Below are 21,543 nucleotides of genomic sequence, written 5' to 3' on the forward strand. Positions count from 1 at the left end.
TCTACACTTTCAATGCCATCCCGATCAAAATACCGATGACATTTTCCAAAGAGCTGGAACAAACAATCCTAAAATTTGTGCGGAACCAGAAAAGACCCCGAATTGCCAAGGAAATGTTGAAAAAGAAAAACAAAGCTGGGGGCATCACGTTGCCTGATTTCAAGCTATACTACAAAGCTGTGATCACCAAGATAGCATGGTACTGGCACAAAAACAGACACATAAACCAGTGGAACAGAATACAGACTCCAGATATGGACCTTCGACTTTATGGTCAACTAATCTTTGACAAAGCAGGAAAAAACACCCAGTGGAAAAAAGACAGTCTCTTCAAGAAATGGTGCTGGGAAAATTGGACAGCCATATACAAAAGAATGAAACTTGACCACTCTCTCACATTATACACAAAGATAAACTTCAAGTGGATCAAAGACCTCGATGTGAGACAGGAATCCATCAAAATCATAGAGGAGAACATAGGCAGTAACCTCTTCGACATCGGCCACAGCAACTTCTGTTGCTGAAAAAATGAACTTTTGGGACCTCACCAAGATAAAAAGTTTCTGCACAGCAAAGGAAACAGTCATCAAAACGAAGAGGCAGCCCACAGAATGGGAGAAGGTATTTGCAAATGAAACTACAGATAAAAGGGTGGTCCGAGATCTATAAAGAACTTCTCAAACTCAATACGCGAGAAACAAATAATCAAATCAAAAAATGGGCAGGAGATATGAACAGACACTTTTTCCAATGAAGACATACAAATGGCTAACAGACCCATGAAAAAATGTTCAAAATCATTAGCCATCAGGGAAATTCAACAAAACCACACTGAGATACCACCTTACGCCAGTTAGAATGGCAAAGATAGACAAGGCAAGAAACAACAATTGTTGGAGAGGATGTGGAGAAAGGGGATCCCTCNGGACAAGGCAAAAACAACAAATGTTGGAGAGGAAGTGGAGAAAGGGGAACCCTCTTACACTGTTGGTGGGAATGCAAGCTGGTACAGCCACTTTGGAAAACAGTGTGGAGGTCCCTTAAAAAGTTAAAAATTGAACTACCCTATGACCCAGCCATTGCACTACTGGGTGTTTACCCCAAAGATACAGACGTAGTAAAGAGAAGGGCCATATGCNAGGTTATTTACCCCAAAGATACAGTGAAGAGAAGGGCCATATGCACCCCAATGTTCATAGCAGCACTGTCCACAATAGCCAAATTGTGGAAGGAGCCGAGATGCCCCTCAACAGACAAATGGATAAAGAAGATGTGGTCCATATATACAATGGAATATTACTCAGCTATCAGAAAGAACGAATTCTCAACATTTGCTGCAACATGGACGGCACTGGAGGAGATAATGCTAAGTGAAATAAGTCAAGCAGAGAAAGACAATTATCATATGATTTCTCTCATCTATGGAACATAAGAACTAGGANACTGGGTATTTACCCCAAAGATACAGTGAAGAGAAGGGCCATATGCACCCCAATGTTCATAGCAGCACTGTCCACAATAGCCAAATTGTGGAAGGAGCCGAGATGCCCCTCAACAGACAAATGGATAAAGAAGATGTGGTCCATATATACAATGGAATATTACTCAGCCCTCAGAAAGAATGATTACCCAACATTTGCAGCAACATGGACGGGACTGGAGGAGATAATCCTTAGTGAAATTAGTCAAGCAGAGAAAGACAATTATCATATGGTTTCACTCATTTGTGGAACATAAGGAATAGCAGGATCGGTAGGGGAAGGAAGGGAAGAATGAAGGGGGGGTAAACAGAAGGGGGAATGAACCACGAGAGACTACGGACTCTGGGAAACAAACTGAGGGTTTCAGAGGGGAGGGGGGGGTGGGGGGATGGACTAGCCTGGTGATGGGTATCAAGGAGGGCATGTATTGCCTGGAGCACTGGGTATTATATGCAAACAATGAATCATGGAACACTACATCAAAAACTAAGGATACACTGTATGGTGACTAACATAACATAATAAAAAAAAAAAAAAAAAAGATAGAGCTAGTAGACGGGCTAAGGATCCAGGGGTTCCTTGAGCCCCTGGCCATTATCCTTGGGCCTCCACAGATCTCCTTTAGCTATGTAATTCTCAGGAACTCACAATGACAGAGGCAGTATAAAATAGCAGCTGAACTGGCTGGACAAAGCTGGGTCTGTGTGGACCTGGCTATGGCGCCCACCAGCTGTGTGACTATGGATAATTTACTGAACCTCTCCAACTCTTAGTCCCCTTAGGTCTAGAGTTAATACCATCAATTTTAGGGGACTCATGGCAAGAATTCAACGAGATGACATATAAAGATGTCTTCTGTGATCCCCGGGATGCTAATAATCAGTAGCTACAATTCACATGTCTCACAGAGGCCGAGAAGGTCAAGAATAGCTCCCACAGGGGCGACTGGGTGGCTCAGTCGTTAAGCGTCTGCCTTCGGCTCAGGGCATGATCCCGGAGTTCTGGGATCGAGCCCTGCATCAGGCTTCTCCGCAGGAAGCCTGCTTCTTCCTCTCCCACCCCCCTGCTTGTGTTCCCTCTCTCGCCGGCTATCTCTCTCTCTGTGTCAAATAAATAAAATCTTTAAAAAAAAAAAAAAAAGAATAGCTCCCGCATATTCAGCATCCTCCCCAGAAGCCCATCAAAAGTCTACCCCCTTGGAGAGCGCTCCCTGGGGAGTGCCAGCTGACCTGAGTGCTGAAAGGCAACCAGACATGAGACCCCGATGATGTGGGTAAAGGTATTCCTGCAGAGGGTGTGGGATGGACAAGGAAGCTGGGTGGTGGGTAGCTTAGTACAAACTTAATACTTAGTATAGGCAAGGAGGCCCAGGAGAGGGCGCCATGCAAGACCTCAAAGACCACACACAGGAGGAATTCGGGTTTAGCAGTTGAAGTTAAGCTTTGTGACCAGGAACTGATGTAAACAGAGATGCGCTTAAGACCACACGGAGAATGATTTTAAAGAGTGAGCTGGAGATACACGACAAGTCAGAATGTTATTTCAATAATCCAGTTGAGAAGTAAGTGACCATGAGGCTGGAGTCTGGGCCTCCAAGTAAAGAAGACACAAGACAGGTAGAATCCACGGGCCTTAGGATTCTGACTTGGGCTGCCAGTGGACGTTGGTGCTCTCTGCTCAGGCAAGGAGCAAGGGAGGAGGCTAAACATTTCCAAAGGCAATGAGGATTTTAGTTTGGAATATGTGACTTTTGAGGAGCCCACAGAACACCGAAGTAGAGATGCCCCAAAGGCATTTGCCTTCACTGGTTGGAAGCTTTGGCCATAAGCCTTGGTAGGAAACACAGGTGTGGATGTCATCCATGTACATGTGATGGAAATGGCTGGGCTCACCTGCAGAACGTGGTTAGGGAAAACTACGTAAGGGAATTCTGGGGAATAACTCCCTTCCACCCTCCCTGCCTCTCAGGACATGCAAGGATCTGTTAACTGAATGTACAAGGTCAATGCTTGGGTATGGCTCCCTCCTCCTACCAGCCATTCTCACAGCTACAGGGTGAACATGTCTTGCAGGGGCCCTCAGGGGCCTTCTCTCACTGGCTTCATGGCCTGGCCTGGCTTGGTCCATTATTCCTGCCCAACTAAGGCAGGAATAAGAAGTCTACACTCCTTCCCATTGGCTCACCAGACTCCTCAGTGGCAGAACTCTAGGCCTTGACTAGCCAACTACAGAGGGGCCTCTTTCTCCTACACACCATGATTCCCAGGCTTGTGCCTCCAGGGTCCCCATGGGTGAGTGACATCCAAAGTCTAATGGGGTCTAACTGAATCCCTGGGTTTACTGGCCTCTAACAGTCCCCCAAACCCAATATAACCTCTTCTAAGCAAACTGAGGCAATCAGGTGAAAGGGGCCTGTCTAAAAAAAAAAAAAAAAAAAAAAAAAAAGAGAGCCGAAAGCTGAAAAGAGAAGCAGTAGAGATCAGTGCCCCAGAATTCAAAGGAAGGAGAGTATCAGGAACACTGGGACAATCAATGTGCCAAAGGACATTATGCCTGAAACCCAACCACTGGCTTTAGCAGCTGAGTGGCCACTGGTGACCTGGCAGGGACAGGATCGGTGGATGGTGAGCAAAGAGGCCAGACTCTGCGTGTTCAGGAGGACCTGGGAAGCAAGGAAGTGCAGAGCGTGCGGATGACTGTTTGGCAGCCTAGCTAAGTTAGGCTAACCAAGAGATCCATCAGCAGCAGAGACTCGAAGGGTCTTGGATCCTGAGGGAGGTGTTTGTAAGGTAAGAACCCGCTGTGTGTGTGAGCTCAGGGGGAAGAACCAAGTGGGGTGGGCCAAGAATGAACAGAGCAGAGACTATAACTGAGGACACACAGGACACAGGGCAGTGAGTCCAGAGATCAGCCTTCGTCATAAAGAAATCAGACGGTGTGGGGACAGAAGCAGGTCTGGAAGCAGATCTGAGCAGCGGTCTGGGGGGCAGAGGCTAAGGGGTCCTGAGCAGCAGCCTCGGCTTTCTCTGAGTGGGGAGAGGGGAAGGTATGGGAAGGAAGAGTAGGAGCTGAGAGGAGATGGCTGTCATGGGAATGGGGGGACTGGTACCACCTGGAAACCCAAGAGAGTATCATCACCAGCAGTGATGGTGTGCCTGAGGGTGAAGACCACCAGGTGGTGGTGGCTCCAACCCATAGTAGGGTCCAGACACCATAGTAGACACACATCCATTGGATGAGCAAAGCCTGGAGTGGTAAGGTACCTGGAAGTTGCCCTTTGGAAATCGTGTCTGGGTCCAGCTTGTATGTGTCCTGAAGTCTCATCAGGGCCTTGGCGGCTCCCATCTCGTCCTCTTCAGTGGGGAAGAACTGCCGCTGCACAGAGAGGTTGGCAATAAAACCTTCCAAATGAGAGTGAGAACAACAGGTTACCCTGATCCAAGGGCACAATTCCCCCTGGGACCAGAAAGGTACCCAGTGGAGGGTTTCTGCGTAGTGCAATCTCCCTGTCCCTTCCCTCAAGGCGATTTCCCCTTCCTCCAGGAAGCCCTCCCCAATGGCTCCAGTCCATGAAGATCTCTCTTTTCTTCCTCCTCACTGTACGAACTGCCTGTACTGCTCATTTGGAATTGACCAAAGATGGCCCCACAAACTGGTTAACATGTGGGAGTCTGAGAGTCTTGGCTCCAACGAACTCAGATCTGGTGGAGACAGAAGGGACAGAGAACAGAAACAGTAATTGAAAAGGTCAAAGAAGACTCAGGGAGAATCTGTTGATCACTTAATGGAAAATGAACCACATGGAAAACCTTGATCCAGGATCACTGGGGGGGGCAGATAACAGACCTCCAGCCCACATTCCAGATCAAGGAGCCCAAGGGACAGAGGTGGTCAACTCAGGAACCTAGCTGGCCACTCATTACTGACCACTGGCCCTTATCACCCAGAAAGGTGATGATGACTATGGTGGAGTGATTTGGTGCTTGCTCTCTAGGGACTCCCACAGCTCAGACCTGCCATGAGCTCAAAGGCATGAGCTCCCCGAATGTAGCACTCAGGACCACAGCCTGGAAGCTAGGACAGCCCCTGACCACAGAAGTACCCAAGGAGGCTGTTCTGGGAATCCAAGCCCTAGCTCTTAAGCAAGATATGCACCTCTTATGATCTCAGGACTCCAGGTGGAAGCCAGGTCCTCCCAAGCTGATTTAGGAGTTTCAGTGCTGCCTGTGAGCTAAGAATTGGGAGGGGAACCCCAAGGCCCTTCCTTCCCCGGCCTCTTCCTCAGGGCAGCAGTACCCACGGCCACCTACTCTCAGGACCTCAGGCTCAAACACCCACTTCTAACCATGCCTGGGGACCCAGGGATCAAGAAGCTGTAATCCTGCCTTCCCCATGGCTGCACAGTCAGGGATTCTAGGAGTCTGGAATTCAGGAAAAAAAAAAACATGCCCCCAGAAAAAGCCACACCGTCAGCACGTCCCCCTCATTTCAGAGGCAAGAACTCTCAAGTAAGAGGTGAAAACAACCTATTGCTCTCTGGGCCTGTCCTGTCTGCCTTCTGGTAATTATAAGGTTTTCTACAAGAACCAGATGCTGCCAGTGGGGGTGGGGTGTGGAGAGCAAGACTAGGGAGCGGAAGGTCATCCCAGCAGGCTTATTCTACCACAGTGCCGGCAGAACAGCCAGTTCTGAGCTACAGCCCCAGGCTGGAAGACAGGGGGCTGGGAAAGGCAGCCATGGCTTCTGGAGGCAGTGAGCTCACTGGGCACAGCTCCAGCCTGGCTGAACTCACCAATCCCTCCCCAGAGGCCACCCTGCCCCCAGCCAAGCCCAGCCCAGTCTGGCCACATGGGCTGAACTGCCTCAGCCAGAGACAACCAGTCTGAAGTTAATCAGCACTCCCGACTCAGGGAGAAGAGGCCCAGGAGTCCAGGAGGCTGAGCCCAGGGCTGGCTGGAGTCAGGAGGGCCCACCTCCATGCCTGCCCCACCACCTCCTGCTGAGAGGAAAATGTTAGAGCATAAAAAATACCAGCGCAGTAAAAGACACCAAGCACACTTAAAGCTTTAAAGCTTTAAAAAAGTTCAAACTCCGACCTGCAAATACCACTTCTAGGAATTTAAACTAAGAAATAATCAGAGAGGGCACCTGGGTGGCTCAGTCGGTTAAGCATCTGCCTTCCACTCAGGTCATGATCCAGGGGTCCTGGGATCCAGCTGGCTTCAGGCTCCCTACTCAGCAGGAAGCCTACTTCTCCCTCTCCCTCTGCCCCCAGCTCCCTGCCCCTGCTCCTGCACTAGCTCACTCATTCTCTCTCTCTCAATAAAATCTTAAAAAAATAATTTTTTAAAAAGAATTTTAAGAAAAGAAAATAATCAGAGGTAGGCACAAAGATGTAATGCACGATTGCTGATAATTTGGAAACAATCCCACATCTACTAACTTGACAAGTTTTATACTACATTCGTTTGACTTATTACTGTGTAGCCGTTAAAATCATTTCATATAACATTTAATGGACATTTAAAGAAGCTGGAAAATACAGGAAATCGCTGTATGCTTATGGCACAAATCTGCCCACAGATACGTTTTATTTCTAAAAGGTATGAATGGGAATGGATTTAGATGAGGCCCATAATCCCCAGTTTACGCTGGCCCCATAACCCAGCCCACTTGACTCACTTTTTTTAATTCATTTGTTCCCTCAAAGCAAGTGCGTTTGCATTCCCTGGACTATATGAATGGGTCCATTTCTACTTTTAATGTAAATACAAGTGTAGGAAGACTGGAATTTTAATAGTGCTTATCACTAGACAACTGGGTTAAGAATTCTAATTTTCTTACATCATTTTGTTTTCTAACTTTTCTACAAAAACACAGTACTTTTATTTTATTTTTTAAAAGATTTTATTTATTTATTTGACAGAGAGAGAGACAGCCAGCAAGAGAGGGAACACAAGCAGGGGGAGTGGGAGAGGAAGAAGAAGGCTCCCAGCGGAAGAGCTTGATGTGGGGCTCGATCCCAGGACTCTGCGATCACGCCCTCAGCTGAAGGCAGACACTTAACAACTGAGCCACCCAGGTGCCCCAAAAAACACAGTACTTTTTAAAAAAGGGAATAAAAACACTAGGAAAAGGCAAGAACTGATTACTACATATTAAAAGTAAGGACAGCCAACTGCTAGGTGCCCAGAGAGAAGGGAGATGGCTACAGGCCTGGCAGGGTGCATATCCACACACGGCACACGCCCACTAACAGCCACAGACCCAGGACAGGCTCAGAGGCACACTCCCCAGGCACAAGCACACGGACACACTGGCTCCCCAAGCACCTGCTCACCGTTCCTCACCTGCGGCCGAGTCCTGCAGGACCAGGTCCTCCAGCGCAGGCCAGTCTGTGTTCAGCCGTTTCACCAGTTTATAGGCATTCACGGGGTGGGCCAGGTAACCTTCAGGGTCAGCAGCTGACTTGCTGGTCAAGGCTTCCATTTTGTTGGCCCAGCTGTGGAAACAGAGGAAAAGGAAGACTTAACACACCGATTCACACAGGTCTTGACCTGTGGTAATTTCAGTGGTGAGATTCAGGACCCTTTTCTATCGAGAGGCAATATAAAATGAATACAGCAACTCCCCACTGACACTTGCACTCCCTTAATCTAGAGAAGAGTGGGAGCCCCAATGTATGCAAAAAGGCTGTTAAGTAGAGAAAAGCAGGGAGGCCTTAGCCCGTGTGCTAAGCCACTAGGAGGACTGGCATGAAGTAACCTCCAGGCCAGCTCCTCGCTGCTCTCTCAAGGGCTTCCTCTTATGGGCACCCTGGATGGATTCTGGGGGGTGGGGGTGGGACCTTGGGACATCAGATACCTCTTAATCTTGGAGAGCTTGGCTTCCTCCACAAGGATGTACTCCTTCAAAGACTGCACCAGGTCCTTCTCTGCATAAATTAGGTCGGTCATGTGCCCTGCAGGGAAAGAGAAAAGGGCCAGAAAGAAATGGATAAGGGATATCCACTCCCCTTCCTTGAGGCATAGAACACCAGTACAGAGGCAGGTCCTCTGGGCCACTCGCATGGCATGTCAACTCTCTTGGGATCATGGGGACTTGGGAGTTAAAGGGGGCCTAGGGTACTCACATGGTCCTGGCCCCCAGCTCCAGTAAGACAGAGGTGGAGGCTCCAAGGGGAGGGTGAGATGAGAGCACTGGGAGTGCCTTAAGGAAGAAGCCCCAGATCTCATTCTCCTACTGGCACCCAGCTGGGTAATGGCATCAGGGAAGGGACATCCTGCAGGCTTCTTTGCTCAGAACCACTCTCTGGTCCTGGACAAAGATGGTCAGAAAGGCCAGGGGGGCCAGGAGCAGCCTGCGCTTCTCAGGGAGGAGATCCAGTTGAGACAGCTGGCTCCCAGCAAGGACATTCAGGTCATCAGGGCCTCAGAAGGGGAAATGGCAGCTCCACAAGCCCCACTTTCCCCAGAACTGGTCAAAAACAGTGAGTGAGCCATCCCACCTTGAGTGAGAACAGGCTTCAGGTGGTGACATTCCCCGGCACTTGAGCCAAGGATTGCTCAGGAAGAAGACAGTCCTGTTGGCACATACCAATAGAAGTGAAGAATTCAGCCTGCACACAGCCCAGGACACCAAACCAGGCCACCAGCAATGTGGACACCCAGCGCTTCATGGTCACAGAGAACAGTGTCTGCACGGCATTCAGTGACAGCCACTGGATCAACAGGTGAAAAAAGCAACTTAAGTGAAGAGATACATACACATGTGCATGCCAAAACCCCGACCAAGGACACAGGAACTAAGGATAATCTGCACCAGCAGTGGAAAGAGGCCAGGGTGTGCAACCAGTGATGTGTGCTCAATTCTGGCCCCTGCTCTGGGAGGCCATGTGCCCCTGGGAGAGCCCCTGCCCTCCAGATTCCCGGTAACTACTGGCAACATGGAAAGGCTGAATGGTGCGAGAGACAGTCCCCTCTGCTTCTAATAGCCAGTCCAATATACAGGCCCAACCCTTCTCATTTCACAGACTGCTTATTTCATTTGTCTTTTTTTCCAACGTGTGTCAGGACAGTGCCAGGTGCTGGGGACCCCCAGGTTACATGTAGCTTCTGCCTACGAGAAGACTGAAAGTACAGGAGAAACAATGACAGAAAGAGAACCTGACACAATAGGCCCCAGGGAACCCACCCCCAAAATGAGGTGTACAGCAGCTGGCTGGCCAGAAGGGGGATCAAACTGCCCCTGCCATCTGTACCTGGCCACAGCAAAGGCAGCATGGGGAGCAGGCACTTGGGGCAGGCACTGCTCTTCCTGTCTGCCACCTCACCAGACACCGTCCTCACTGGCAAGTCACCATTCGCAAATATTTGCTGAAGATCCACATAGGCTAGTCACTGAGTTAGGCACTTGGGATACAAAAATCAATCTGCCATTCAAGGCCAAAACCCCGGGATGGGCTGGACTGCTGACATGGATGCCAGACCAGCTTCTGGCTTCTCGTCAGCCTAGAAATAGCCAGCCTCAGCTGTGAAGGCAGCAGGCACAACCTGGGACAAGCCCCACTGGCAGTGGACCTAAGTACATAAGGAAAGCTTTGGACATGGTCTCCCAGCTCAGCCATGCAGCCCAGCACGCACCTGAGCCCCAGCTCTACCAGTCCCTTCTCTTCCTGCTTGACGTCAGCCAAGTCCCAGTGGAAATATACTAAGAGCAAACAAGGAAAATGAAGAAAATACAAATGTTTATCTCCAAAATGTAAGCCTTACCTGACAGAATTCCAAGTCTCAGGTAATGCCAGTTCAGCAGCGTTTTGCTTGCCCTGGTTGATCAGACACACAGTCATGGCTACCACTCCTCGCCTCAGAAGAAATTCCAACCCACTGTGGTGCCAGGTTAGGCTCAGAGAAGCCCAACCACAAGGCCCACCCCCAAACAGGTCCCTCTCTCAGAAAGAGGAGAGAATAAGCGAATGGCTGTATTCGTTCATGCCCCTGCCAGATGTCTGCAGAGCCATCGGCATGCCCATCAGTGCACTAAGTGTTGGAGGCCGACAAGCACAGAGCAAGATCTTTTGGGCCAGAACCTGCTGCAGGGCATGGAGTATCAGGCTAAGGGATGGATTATTCAGTTAGGGCAGCAGAAGAAAGCAAGTTACTGAGAGAAGGTGAGGAGGCCATCAGCCCCAAGGTGGAGTGCAGGTCCGCCCTGTCCCAGCCACAGGTCTGCTCCCAGGCCTCACATCTTCTGCACCTCCAGCCCAGGATTCCTGAGGGCCTCTCTTCTTGCTTACATAAGGCACCTTTACAGGGAGTAATGTCTGTTCCTTACACCTCAAGAGGCTTAACTAACTCAGGAAAGCACCTTCTATATGTGAAAAGGAAACTAAAATCCAGGGCCAAGAGGTTGTACCTGTGGACACTGAGGGACCAGCCAACTGCCTGTCAGTCTGGGATGGTGGGAGAGCAGGGCCCTGGCAAGAGCTCAGACCAGGCACAGGTGGAAGTAGGGGAGCCCAGCGCTTCTCCCCTGCTGTGTCAATGGCTGCAGTGGCATACTTCTTCAGAGACGGGGTAACAAGTTCAATGGAGAGAGACACCTCTCTGCTCCTCTCAAATCCTCCTGGTGATACTGTCCAGGGCTCATGCCTTACAGCACTCAGGAAAAAAGCAGCCAGGTTCCTTCACTACATGAACACCAGCTGTCATTTCTCTGGAATGCACTATCTGGCTTAGACTAAGCCCATCCACGAATACCAGCCCTGAGGCAGAGCCCCAAAGAATCACAGATGGGGTTCTGGGAAATGGCTTGCCAAGAGCCTGCAAAGTCCTGCTCTGATGGGGGGAGGGGAAGATAACTCCACTGGTCAGAGAGCTAGGTACCCCCAAGCAGCCCCTAGACTGCCACCTCAGGCAGAGATGCCCTACAGTCCCAACATTTCCCTGGATCCTGACCCGGAACACTAAAGGCTTTGTATAAGAAGTTATCTAATCAGGGTCAGGTTGGGAAGAGGCAGCATCCAAGAGGGACTGTCCCACAGTGTCGGAAAGGCCAAGCCAAGCCCCCACTTGCCTTTCCCCCAATCTGATCTCATACCTATACCCAGAGCTTGCTTAGGACAGAGTAGGTGGGAATGTGTGTGCATGCCTGGTGCCCCCCAGAGTGTCCAGTGCTGCCACAAGCCCTTCTAGGAACCCTCAGAAATCCATGCTGAATAGACCTGGAAATGGGCAACGTCAAATCTCCTTTTATGAAAAACAAAACACTGAGTGGCACCAAGCCTGAGGAGAAAACCAACACTGCGTTTTATCTGCGCTGCATCCCAAGTTTATAACAATTTCTGGCCCATACCAGGCATCCACCAAATAATGCTTCACCAAAGACTTGTTCAAGTTAGAAACAACAAAAGAAAATTTTACATTTTTCCACACAATCGATTGTTACGGATTGTTAAGAATGGACACTGTATGCATATTAAGTCCCAAGTTTAGACCCCCACAGGGAGGTTCTCCAAAGCCCACCAACACCCCAGTGACAATGATTCACTCACCAGGTGACCAGCACTGTTTCTAAGTACAGGCAAATTCCAAGACATACAATCAGAGGCCCCAACAAGCCTGCTCTTTGGAAAGGACATTTACAATCTGGCCAAACAGCCATGAAAAGAGGTTTCCAGCTGCAAACCAGCAGCGTCCTTAGCTTCTCCCCTTACCTCATCAGGCACGAACTTCTGCCAAGCTCCCAGCTGCAACCCAAATGCAACAGCTTGAAATTTAACAATGTATTTAACAGCCTAGAGACAGAACATGGGTTTGCTGAGTACAAGCAGGTCTTGCCTGGCACTAATCAAGAAGTTGCCTGCCTTCTGGGAAGGAACAAAAAACCTGTCTGAAAAGGGCGCCCCCCCCCAGTGGCCCTGCCTCCCAGCAGTGTGGCCAACTCTGGACCAACAAAGCCACAAGGACTTGGAGTTGTGGAGGCCCCGGAACTTAGGCACGTGGATGTCCATTCAGGCCCAGAAAGCTGACCCCCCCAGGAGGATGGAAGGCACCCTATTCTCCTTACCTGATGTCAGGCCTCAGTCATCACCCTGGTCTGAGCCACTCCCAGTTCCCTCCCGCAGACATCCTGTCCCCTGCCTGCACAGGTCTCTCCTCTCATCTGGTGTCCCCCCTACCTCTGCCCTACAAAGCAGCCAGCAGGGCTTACTGCGGCTCCTAGTTTGGTCTCTCTCTCCACTGCCCTCGGGATCAAGTCTAAACTCCTTAGCCCCAAGGGCCTTGGTGACTCTGCATGGCATGGCCCTACAGCCCTCTCCACCCCTATCTCGTGACTCTAGGTTTCCCAGCTTCAAATGCTACCTCACATGGAAAAATATTCTTCACTGAGGACTTTCTTCACTGAAATCTCGATGCTCACCTGTATCCATCCTTATACTTCTCTATCAGGTATAGGAACATGTTGATTTGTATTTCCCACTTGGGTACCATTAAAACCACAGCGTCTCCTGCTTCCGTAGCTAGGCAGTGAAGGAGCAGAAAAGGCTATAAAAATCAACATGCAAAGTCCGAACTGGACTTTCAGTCAGAGTCTTGGCAGAGGCTTGGCAATCTAAGTGAGACTAACTCCTAAGAAGGGACTACACATGAGGACAAAGTCCACTGAGCAATCTACAGGATGCCTCCAATGTACCACCTCACAGACTCTTGGCCTCACCAGTCTCCTGGGCCCTGGCTCTCTTGCCGGGCCTCAGATTCTGTGGGGGAGTGTGTGCAGGCCCCATATCTCTGGCTCCTCCCGCTACTTCCAAAGTCCACAGAAGTACCACACTGGCCTCCCCAGTGGCTGCTGGAGGACTCTGGTTGTGCAACCAAGGAGCAAGAGGAAGCTAACTCCCATGAGGCAATTCTGATCAATGAAGACAGAAGACAGGAGGTCGGCAGATAAATTCCCTCACCAGGCCTCCGCTGACAAGCTGTTCTGTGGCCTCAATTTTCTGTAGAGCTCACCCAGTGATATTCTGCATGGCAGCTCCTGGCCAGCTTAGTAAAGCACCACCTTGTGCCTTCCATCCTTCTCTCCCTCAGGCTTCTTTTCCCTTACCCCTGCTGCCCTGCACCTTCCAATAAAGCATGAAGCACCATCTCAGGCTCTGCTTTTTTGGAAACTAGGCTAACCACTATTTGTATTTCCAAAAATCTTTCATTTTGCCATCTAATCCTCACCAAAACCTTGTAAACTAGATAATCATCTCCACTTCAGATACAGAAGCTAGATAAGTGAGGCTGAGCGAGAGTTTCCTACATACCTGACATGCTACCACAAATCAGTGGCAGAGCTGAGACTCAAACCCAAAACACACTTTCCATTAGATACTGCAACCATTCAATCCCTCTCAGTAACATCTACTGTCTTACAGCACGAGGGTCTCCCACAAGGAGCCACTTTGACCGAGGAGAGCAGGCCTGCCCAGGTGAAGAACTTTATCACGGTTCACAAATCAGCTGCATGACATACCCACCAAAATGTGGACAGCAACATGGGGCCTCGAGTTCAGGTGAGCAGTCACTCCTGCCTCAGACATCACAGCCCTCAGAAATGACCACACAGTCCTGCTCAGGGAAAGGCAGTACTGTCTAGTCAGGGGTCAGACAACCCCAACTTCATTCTCAGCTCCACCATCACTTCCTGGCTTCGTGACTTTACACAAGTTCTAAGTCTGTTTCCCCTCTATATCATGGTGATAACATGAGGACCTACATCTCACAGGGTTGTTGTGAGGACTGAATGAGATGGCAATTATCAGTGGGCAGCCTACCATCAAGCACAGCTTATACCAGACACCAGCACCCAGGGTACTGGAAGAAGAACATCAGTAGACCTTAAGCAGCCAGCTGCCTGGCTAATCCCTGGCAAAGAGGACAGTCTAGTCTAGGGGACAGTGAAGATGAAAATGAGGCAGATATTGGGCAATCTCCACATTCCACAAGGGCCGAAAGAAATGAAGCATTACTTTAGGAAAGAGGAGAGTCAGACATAATGCAGCACACTGACCATCAGGGAATGACCCCGGAAGAGGTCAAACAGTGGCTCTAAAGCTCATCAAGGAAAGACAGCTCCCCAGAAAAGGGCAGAGGACTGGACTAATACTCTAGGATCTCTTGTATTTCTATACCTCTGACCTACTAGTTCTGAGTTCCTACAAATACCAGGCCTCAGGATCTTGGCCACACCCTGGTCCTTGGGAGTGCCAGGTACAAAGCAGGCTATATACTCTAGCAAGCACTTCCTGAAAGGTCTAGAGCAGGTACCAGTCTGTGAACAGGCTCAGAGGATCCAAACTGAGCTGGAGAACTCACTCTCCAAATACTTAATCCTCTGCCCGGCAACGACGACACTTAAACAAAAACTCTTCTAGGGTTCCAAGAAGTCTAGTCCAGACTTTTCATTACCCTCCACCCCTTCTGAGAATAAAAACTATATCCTTCAGTCCACATCCCCAGCAAAAACCCCAGAGACCACAGGAGCCACTACGCCCCACACTCTAAAACAGGCTGATGTCCCACTCTGGGGCACTTCAAAAGTCCAAACTGCTAGATTCAAGCAATCTCAGTTTAACTCTCGGTCTAGCATTCTGTCAGGCTTGCACGTGCCTGCATCACAGCATTTCCTGCCAATGACCATCTGCATAAAATTAAACTCTTGACAGATCCCAAGAGCCAGGGACACACCCACCAGCCCAATGTACACTATCAGCCAGCGTGGCCACAAATCGGCCAAGGTCTTGCATCCAGCCTCAGAACCTCCCATGGACGTGGGAGGGCAGAGTAAAAAGTGAGGAAATGAGTACACCCCAGATTCCCTCACCCTAGTCATTCCTCAGGGCTGCACCCACACAGTCTCTCCTTCTGATGAGTATTCACACTCTGAGCTCCTCCTCTGCCACATGGCCAGCTGCCAGCCTGAAGCAGCAATCTTGGGGAGATTATGAGCTACCCACGGGCAAGGATAGTGTCACCACCACCTCCTTCTCCTCCTCCTCCTCTCCCTCCTAATTCCACCCCGAGGCACACTCCAAGCAGAAGCCAGGCACAGGGGAGGTACTCAGGGAATGAACAGAGACCAGCTGTGTACAGGCTAAAGCAGTGGCTAAGTAAGCACTCTCCCAGGCACCCCATTTCAGAGCCTCCTCCTGGGTAAAAGGGCCTACTGCAAGTCACAGGCAATGCCTAGTTGCCATCAGGTCTGCCTGCTGAGCTCTCAGTGAACGAGGGTGGCCCAACATGACAGCATCTCTGGGATAAGGCCCCCAGCCAACTCACTCCATCCTTCCTACGTGGCCTCCTTGGCTGGGCCGCACAGTGGACATACTTGGCCATCTGAGAATAAGAAAGCCCTTGAAGAAAAGGATTCAAAGCACACTCCTGCGAGTGTGTTGAAGTGAATAGAAGCTGGGCTCTGAGCCCCGGAAACACAGTGACAGACTGCACCCTAGATACTTCAGGGGCAGTGTAAGCACTGACCAAAGGAAATCTAGGTTCACTTAACAGAGAACTAAATCACGGAACCTGTTGTTCCAGATGTGATACAGGGTGAGAAGCAGCAGCTTGCAAAAACATTCTATAAATTTTTAGGTGGAGAGAGGATCTTGGTAAAATCTGGGACATGTGAGAATGCCCTCAGCTACAAAATGATGTCCCCCAACCCTTGCTCTCAGAACCAGGATTCCTGCAAAGGGGCTGAGGCTCTCAGGCCTCAGCTCACATTAAGAAGCACAGCCTTAGGTGTCCCTCCACAGCAGAGGACACCAGCCTCAGTCTCGGGAGGAACGAATGTTCTACACCATCTTAAAGATATCACATTAGAATACAAGGCCAGGGGCCCAACTGTCCCGAAGTAGGAAGTGCCCTGATCCACGCTCATGCAGAGCAGCATCCACACGTGGGGCACAGTACCAGGCACTGTCCTCTCACTTGAAACTCTTGTGGGTTGGGTCCATGGGCAGCTATCCCCTTAAATGTCCCTTCTTCACCACCTTGCCTCTACTGGAGTGGGACTGCTCCCACTCACACGCGCTGTTCCTCTGTCCAGGTTACTCTTTATTCAGCCTTCCTCTGACCATTCCAGTTCACAGATCACTTCCTCCAGGAAGCCCTCTGGCCTGAAGCATCCTGTCCTCTACCAAGGAGCCACAGCCTGGTACTCTCTCCCAGCACAGCACTCACCACACTGTTTTGGACCGGGACTTTACCAGTCTTCAATCCGTCTGCCTCACTGGGCTAGCAACTCCTTGCAGTTTCTGACACACAGAAGGGTCCGTTTGTTGAATTAGTTAACTAGTTACCACAGGTCTGCGCAGCTGCCGAGGAAAAACAAGCACGTTGGAAAGTGATGTCTAGAGGGGGAAAAATCTTTCTCAACCAACAGCCCGTTTCACGAGCACTAAGCTGGACCCCGCCGCGCCAAGGCCGGAGACTCCCAGCCTTTTGGAGGGAGGAAGGCGGACCTTGCTAACAGTAAGCGGCCCCCAGGGGCCCCGGGCGACGGCCCCGCCTCCGCCTCCAACCTCTGGCCGCCCTCGGGGCCGGGCCGCCCGTTCCCGTTCCCGGGGAGTCTGACGAGGCTGGGCGGCCAAGTTCCCCGCCCCGCCCGACCCGGCGCGGCGCGGACGCCTAGGGACCGGCAGGAAGGGCGCCGCTGACCTCACCACCCTGAGCTCGGGGAGGGCACGCAAGCGGCGGGACAGGAACCCAGACGGGAGGAGAAGCAGGGCGGAGGGCTCGCCCGGACTGCGCGACCCCCGGCCCCCAACTCCCGACCCCGCGCAGGCAGTACGCAAGGCCCGCCGACCCCGGCCCGCTCACTAGCCCAGCGGCGGCCCCGGCGGCCGAGCCGGCGGGGCGCTCACCTGGACACGCGCCGCTCCCGGCGTTTCCAGAACCTCCCGCGGCGGCGCCCTGCCCGCTCGGCGCCTCCTCCCCGGGCGGCTNGAGTGGGGGCCGGGAGGGAGCCGCTCTCCGCGCCCTTCATGCCGCCGGCTGCTCGCCGCACGTACGCCGCGCCCGCCCCCCCCTCGCCCCGCTCCACCTGCGGGACTCGGGCCTCTCTCATTCTCAGCCCCCGGGCTGCTGCCGAAGGGCCGGCCACCCGATTCCCGCGCGGGTGCGGCGGGGAGCGCCCTTGCCCGCGTGCGGACTCCCCCGGCCTCCGCTCCTGCCCATCTCTTCAGGGGTCCTGCTGGGCGCACGGGCTCCTGCTGCCCCTCTCCATCTGATCACCGCCCCCGGGTTACAGGGGGAGCGGGGGTGGGGGGGGCCAACCCGGACCGGGGACCAGGATATCAGTGGAGTGGACAGACCGGTGGAGAAGACCTTGAAGAAGACGAGAGACCTGGGGTCCACTCACAGGACCAGGCTCCCGTAGGGATTCTGCCTGTCCCCAGCTCCTGTGTCAGGCACTCCTCCTGGTGACGTATGTGTGGGTGATGTGTTGATGAGGAGGGGACCAATCAAAGACTGAGGTGGGGGGTGGCATATTGGGGCCAACTCTTGCTTTGCCCAAGCCTTTTCATTCAACAGGGACCAAAAACAGTGGACACCTCATTTACCTAGGCCGGTGTGTGAGGGCATGAAGGCCGGGATGCTGCAAAATCCCAGCGTGAGTTGGAGGAGGCCCTGGCGGCCAAGCAGGTTCCCACGCCTGCTCTGTGAACCTTCCCGGTCATGAATGAGGGGAAACACGGTCTGAGAATCTCATCAGGGAGCTAGCCCAGAGTGGGAGGTGTCCGTCTCCGCCCAGGCTGTGTGGGGATATTCCCTATGGCACTCTGTCCAGGCTGGCCGCCCAGCCGTGGGGAAGGCACGAGCACACACATAGAACGATACACTGCCACATAAAATCAGGAACAAGCCACTGTTCCGGCCCGCGTCAGCCACCAGCTCAACTAAAACCAAACAGAAACCTTCCTGCATCGGCTACATCCTGTTATGCCACAGGAGCCTCCCTCTGTCGGCCTAGATTTCCCGACCTCTCCCCGGTCTCGGGACCTTGCCCTGTGGATCACCCCTTCTCTCTCCTGAAGATTCAACCTCCCCCTCTCAACTGGATCCTTCCCTTGACCTATAAATACGTTTAAGTCTCTAGTGGAAACAAAACCCTCATTGGACTCCACCAACTACTGCAATGTCTTCCTCCGTTTTGACCCCAGCAAAATTCCCGGAAAGAACGGTTGTCAGTCCTTGTCCTCATTTCTCCTACCCCTCAGGCTCCTACAGTGGGCTTTCTGATGTCCTCACACCACCAAACCAGGTCTGTAGCTTCCGTGTCTCAAAATTCAAAAGCCTCTCTTCAGTTCTCCTCTGCCACAGCCCCCAGCAGCATTTGACTCTCCAGCAGTGTTTGACCACTGTCTCCCTGGAACACTCATTTTCCTTGGTTTCCATCGCCCTCTCTTCCCACCACTTGCCCCGGCTTCTTCCCTCCCAGTACATCCTCCCCTCCCCCACTCCCCCTTAATCAGTAAAGTTTGAGGGCCCCTCAAAGCCCAGGCCTAGACGCCCTACTCTCTGATTTCTTCCTTTACACAGATGGTTCATGTATTTCTCTACACTTGCCCTAACGCCCAAGCTCCAGATTCATATGACTACCTGCTGAGTCTACAACTCCAATTGAGTGTCCACAGCACTTCATCGACAGCATGCCCACCACTGAATTCATGGTCTTTCCCCTTCTCCTCTCCTTCCAACCCCCTGCTTCAGTGAAGGAGCCACCCTCCATCAGGTACCTAACCAGAAGCCTGGGAATCACACCCAGCATCTCCCTCTGCCTTGCCCCCAGACCCTGTCTTTCCAGATGCCATGTCCATTCACTTTTACCACCTAAATCTCTCTCCAGTCCATGCACACTGTAGCTATGGTAGTCTCCTATAGGTCTGAACCCATCGCTCCCAGCTTAGTAAACCACATTATTCTTAGGAAAAATCCTAAAGGTGGTCTGTAAGGCCCCATATGATTTGGTCCTGCTCACTTCCCTAGTCATGCTTGACCTTCTTCCCACCCCTCTAACTGACCACACTCTCAGGCCTTTGCACATGTTTTTCTTTTTGTCTAGAAAATCTTCCCTCCTCCCCAATTAAATCCTTCACGTCCCCTTAGAGGGATTTTTCTCATGTCCCTGGCCAGGTCAAAACCTCCTTTAACGGCCTCTCACGGCCTATGTGCTTTGTAACACTTGCCACAGTTGATATAGTTGAGTGATTGTTTGACTGGTGTCTGCCTCCTCCACCTGCCTGGACCCCCAGGAGTACATTAACTGTGTATTTTTGCCCATGATCATATCCCCGGCTCCAATCACAGAACTGGGTCCAATAAATACTTGCTGACTACATGAAGGGATGGGTGTCTCTTCAATGCTTGCTCCACTGCACACCAGTAGCCAAAGGCCTGGCGAAGTCCTTCACAGGCCCTCAGAGTCCTGCACCCCACTCATTCCCTAGTGCCTGCATCTTCTCTTCTGTCTCACAAGGATACTTGCCATTGAATTTAAGGCCACTTCGGTAATCAAGCTGATCTCAGCTTATGATCTGTCAGGTAATTACATCTGTAAAGTCTCTCTTTCCAAATAAGTTCACACACACTGGGGCCAGGTATTAGGACATGGTCATATCTTTATACAGGCCACCATTTAACCCACTACCCCTGACATTCCGTCATGCCCTCCAGGGACTACCTGGCCTGGGTGAATCCATTACTCTCAGGTCTGAATCTCTAGCCCAGGCCCATGCCAGACCCACATAGCCTTTTATTTGCAGCCACTTGATAGGTGAATTAATTATCTCCCCACACCCTACCGACACCCCAGAGCTGTTTCTGCTCCAGCATTTTCTGTATCTCAGGACATGAAATGAACATCTCCCCATCATTTCTATTTTCCTCCCCACCACATTCCCCCATTATAGATATCACCAGGTGGACTAGACTTGTCTGCACACCACCTATCCCAAGGGAAGGACCTGGTGTCTCTTCCAGAAAGGATGGCAAGAATACTTGGATATCAGCTACTCAATGGATAGGTAACTAGATGAGGTGTGTGGGTGCAGTACTTCCCTCTAAACAGAGGCCTCCTCAGACTGCCCCCGATTTCCCCAGCTTACCTGTGATCTCTGGGGAGGGGGGCGGCCTGCACTGCTTGGCGCTGAGGCCTCCCTGGCTGCTAATGACTCTTGAAGATCCTGGCAACCACACAGCAGCGGTGGTGGCCTGGCCGGGATTTATGAGCACCTGGTCCCACCATGCAATTCCCCAGAGCAGGGGCCCCGGGGCCAACCAATGCTGCACAGAAGGCCTTGTATATGTTGACACACATCTGTACATTGCAGCACATTCAGCATACAGCTGTCCACTGGACTCTGGGACTGCCACCCTCCCCACTCCAGTTTCTTCGCTTCAGGGATTGAGGAAAGACTGGGTGTCCCAACTGACCAGTACTCTAAACTCCAGGCCAGCCACAGAGGGTAGGAGGTGCAGTTTGAGTGGTGCCACCTAGTGGTGGCTCTACTGCTTCAGAAATAGGGCCTCTTAGGTACTCTCTTCCAGGACCAGGTTGGTGCATGACCCTGGAGAAGGGAAAGAATCTGGCGGAATCCCCAGGGCTCTGTAGGGCCAGCCCTGGACAGAGCCAAGTAGGTCCCCAGAAAGTGCTCCCCAGATCTCTGAGCCCATTTGGTGCATACAAAAAATAAGGCAGGCCCCATGGAATGTCCCTTCCCAGCTGCCTCCCCCATGGATCTCCACAGCCCAAAACAGCAGAGCCACCACAAGCTGGGCTGTCATTACAGGGTGGAGAGAGGAGTTCCAAGGCCTTTGCAGCTGTAATTACCCAGCAGGTCCAAGGCAAGCCCTTGTGATAAAGATAGCAGGCTTAGACTTTGGCTTCCCTCCTCACTGCACACACCTCCCTTCCATCTTTGGCAAGAAGATTCAGCTGGTGCAGATGCCCAGAGGGCCAGTAGTTAGCTAGGTATGGTGCTTACAAATCCTGGTATTTTGATACATACAGATGA

General features: G+C 51.5%; 1 protein-coding gene across 7 annotated transcripts in view; it reads right to left on the bottom strand.

The window, feature by feature from the left end:
* Positions 1–17,472, bottom strand: part of P4HA2 (prolyl 4-hydroxylase subunit alpha 2) — a 36,725-nt gene extending 19,253 nt beyond the window's left edge. For 3 of the 7 annotated variants that reach the window (XM_034655986.1, XM_034655988.1, XM_034655989.1), the window contains exons 1-5: positions 17,392–17,412; positions 9,078–9,201; positions 8,346–8,442; positions 7,832–7,983; positions 4,745–4,882 (exon numbers count right to left, since the gene is read on the bottom strand). In XM_034655986.1, coding sequence (XP_034511877.1) covers positions 4,745–4,882; positions 7,832–7,983; positions 8,346–8,442; positions 9,078–9,159 — 469 coding nt within the window. In that variant the 5' untranslated portion in view covers positions 9,160–9,201; positions 17,392–17,412. Of the gene's footprint in view, positions 1–4,744; positions 4,883–7,831; positions 7,984–8,345; positions 8,443–9,077; positions 9,202–10,123; positions 10,191–16,708; positions 16,843–17,185; positions 17,338–17,391 lie in introns of those variants that run through there. The other 4 variants (XM_034655983.1, XM_034655987.1, XM_034655985.1 and 1 more) reach the window with 3 other exon arrangements.
* Positions 17,473–21,543: the final 4,071 nt, after the last annotated feature.

The sequence above is a fragment of the Ailuropoda melanoleuca genome, chromosome 3, assembly GCF_002007445.2.
Source record: "Ailuropoda melanoleuca isolate Jingjing chromosome 3, ASM200744v2, whole genome shotgun sequence".
Lineage (NCBI taxonomy): Eukaryota > Metazoa > Chordata > Mammalia > Carnivora > Ursidae > Ailuropoda > Ailuropoda melanoleuca.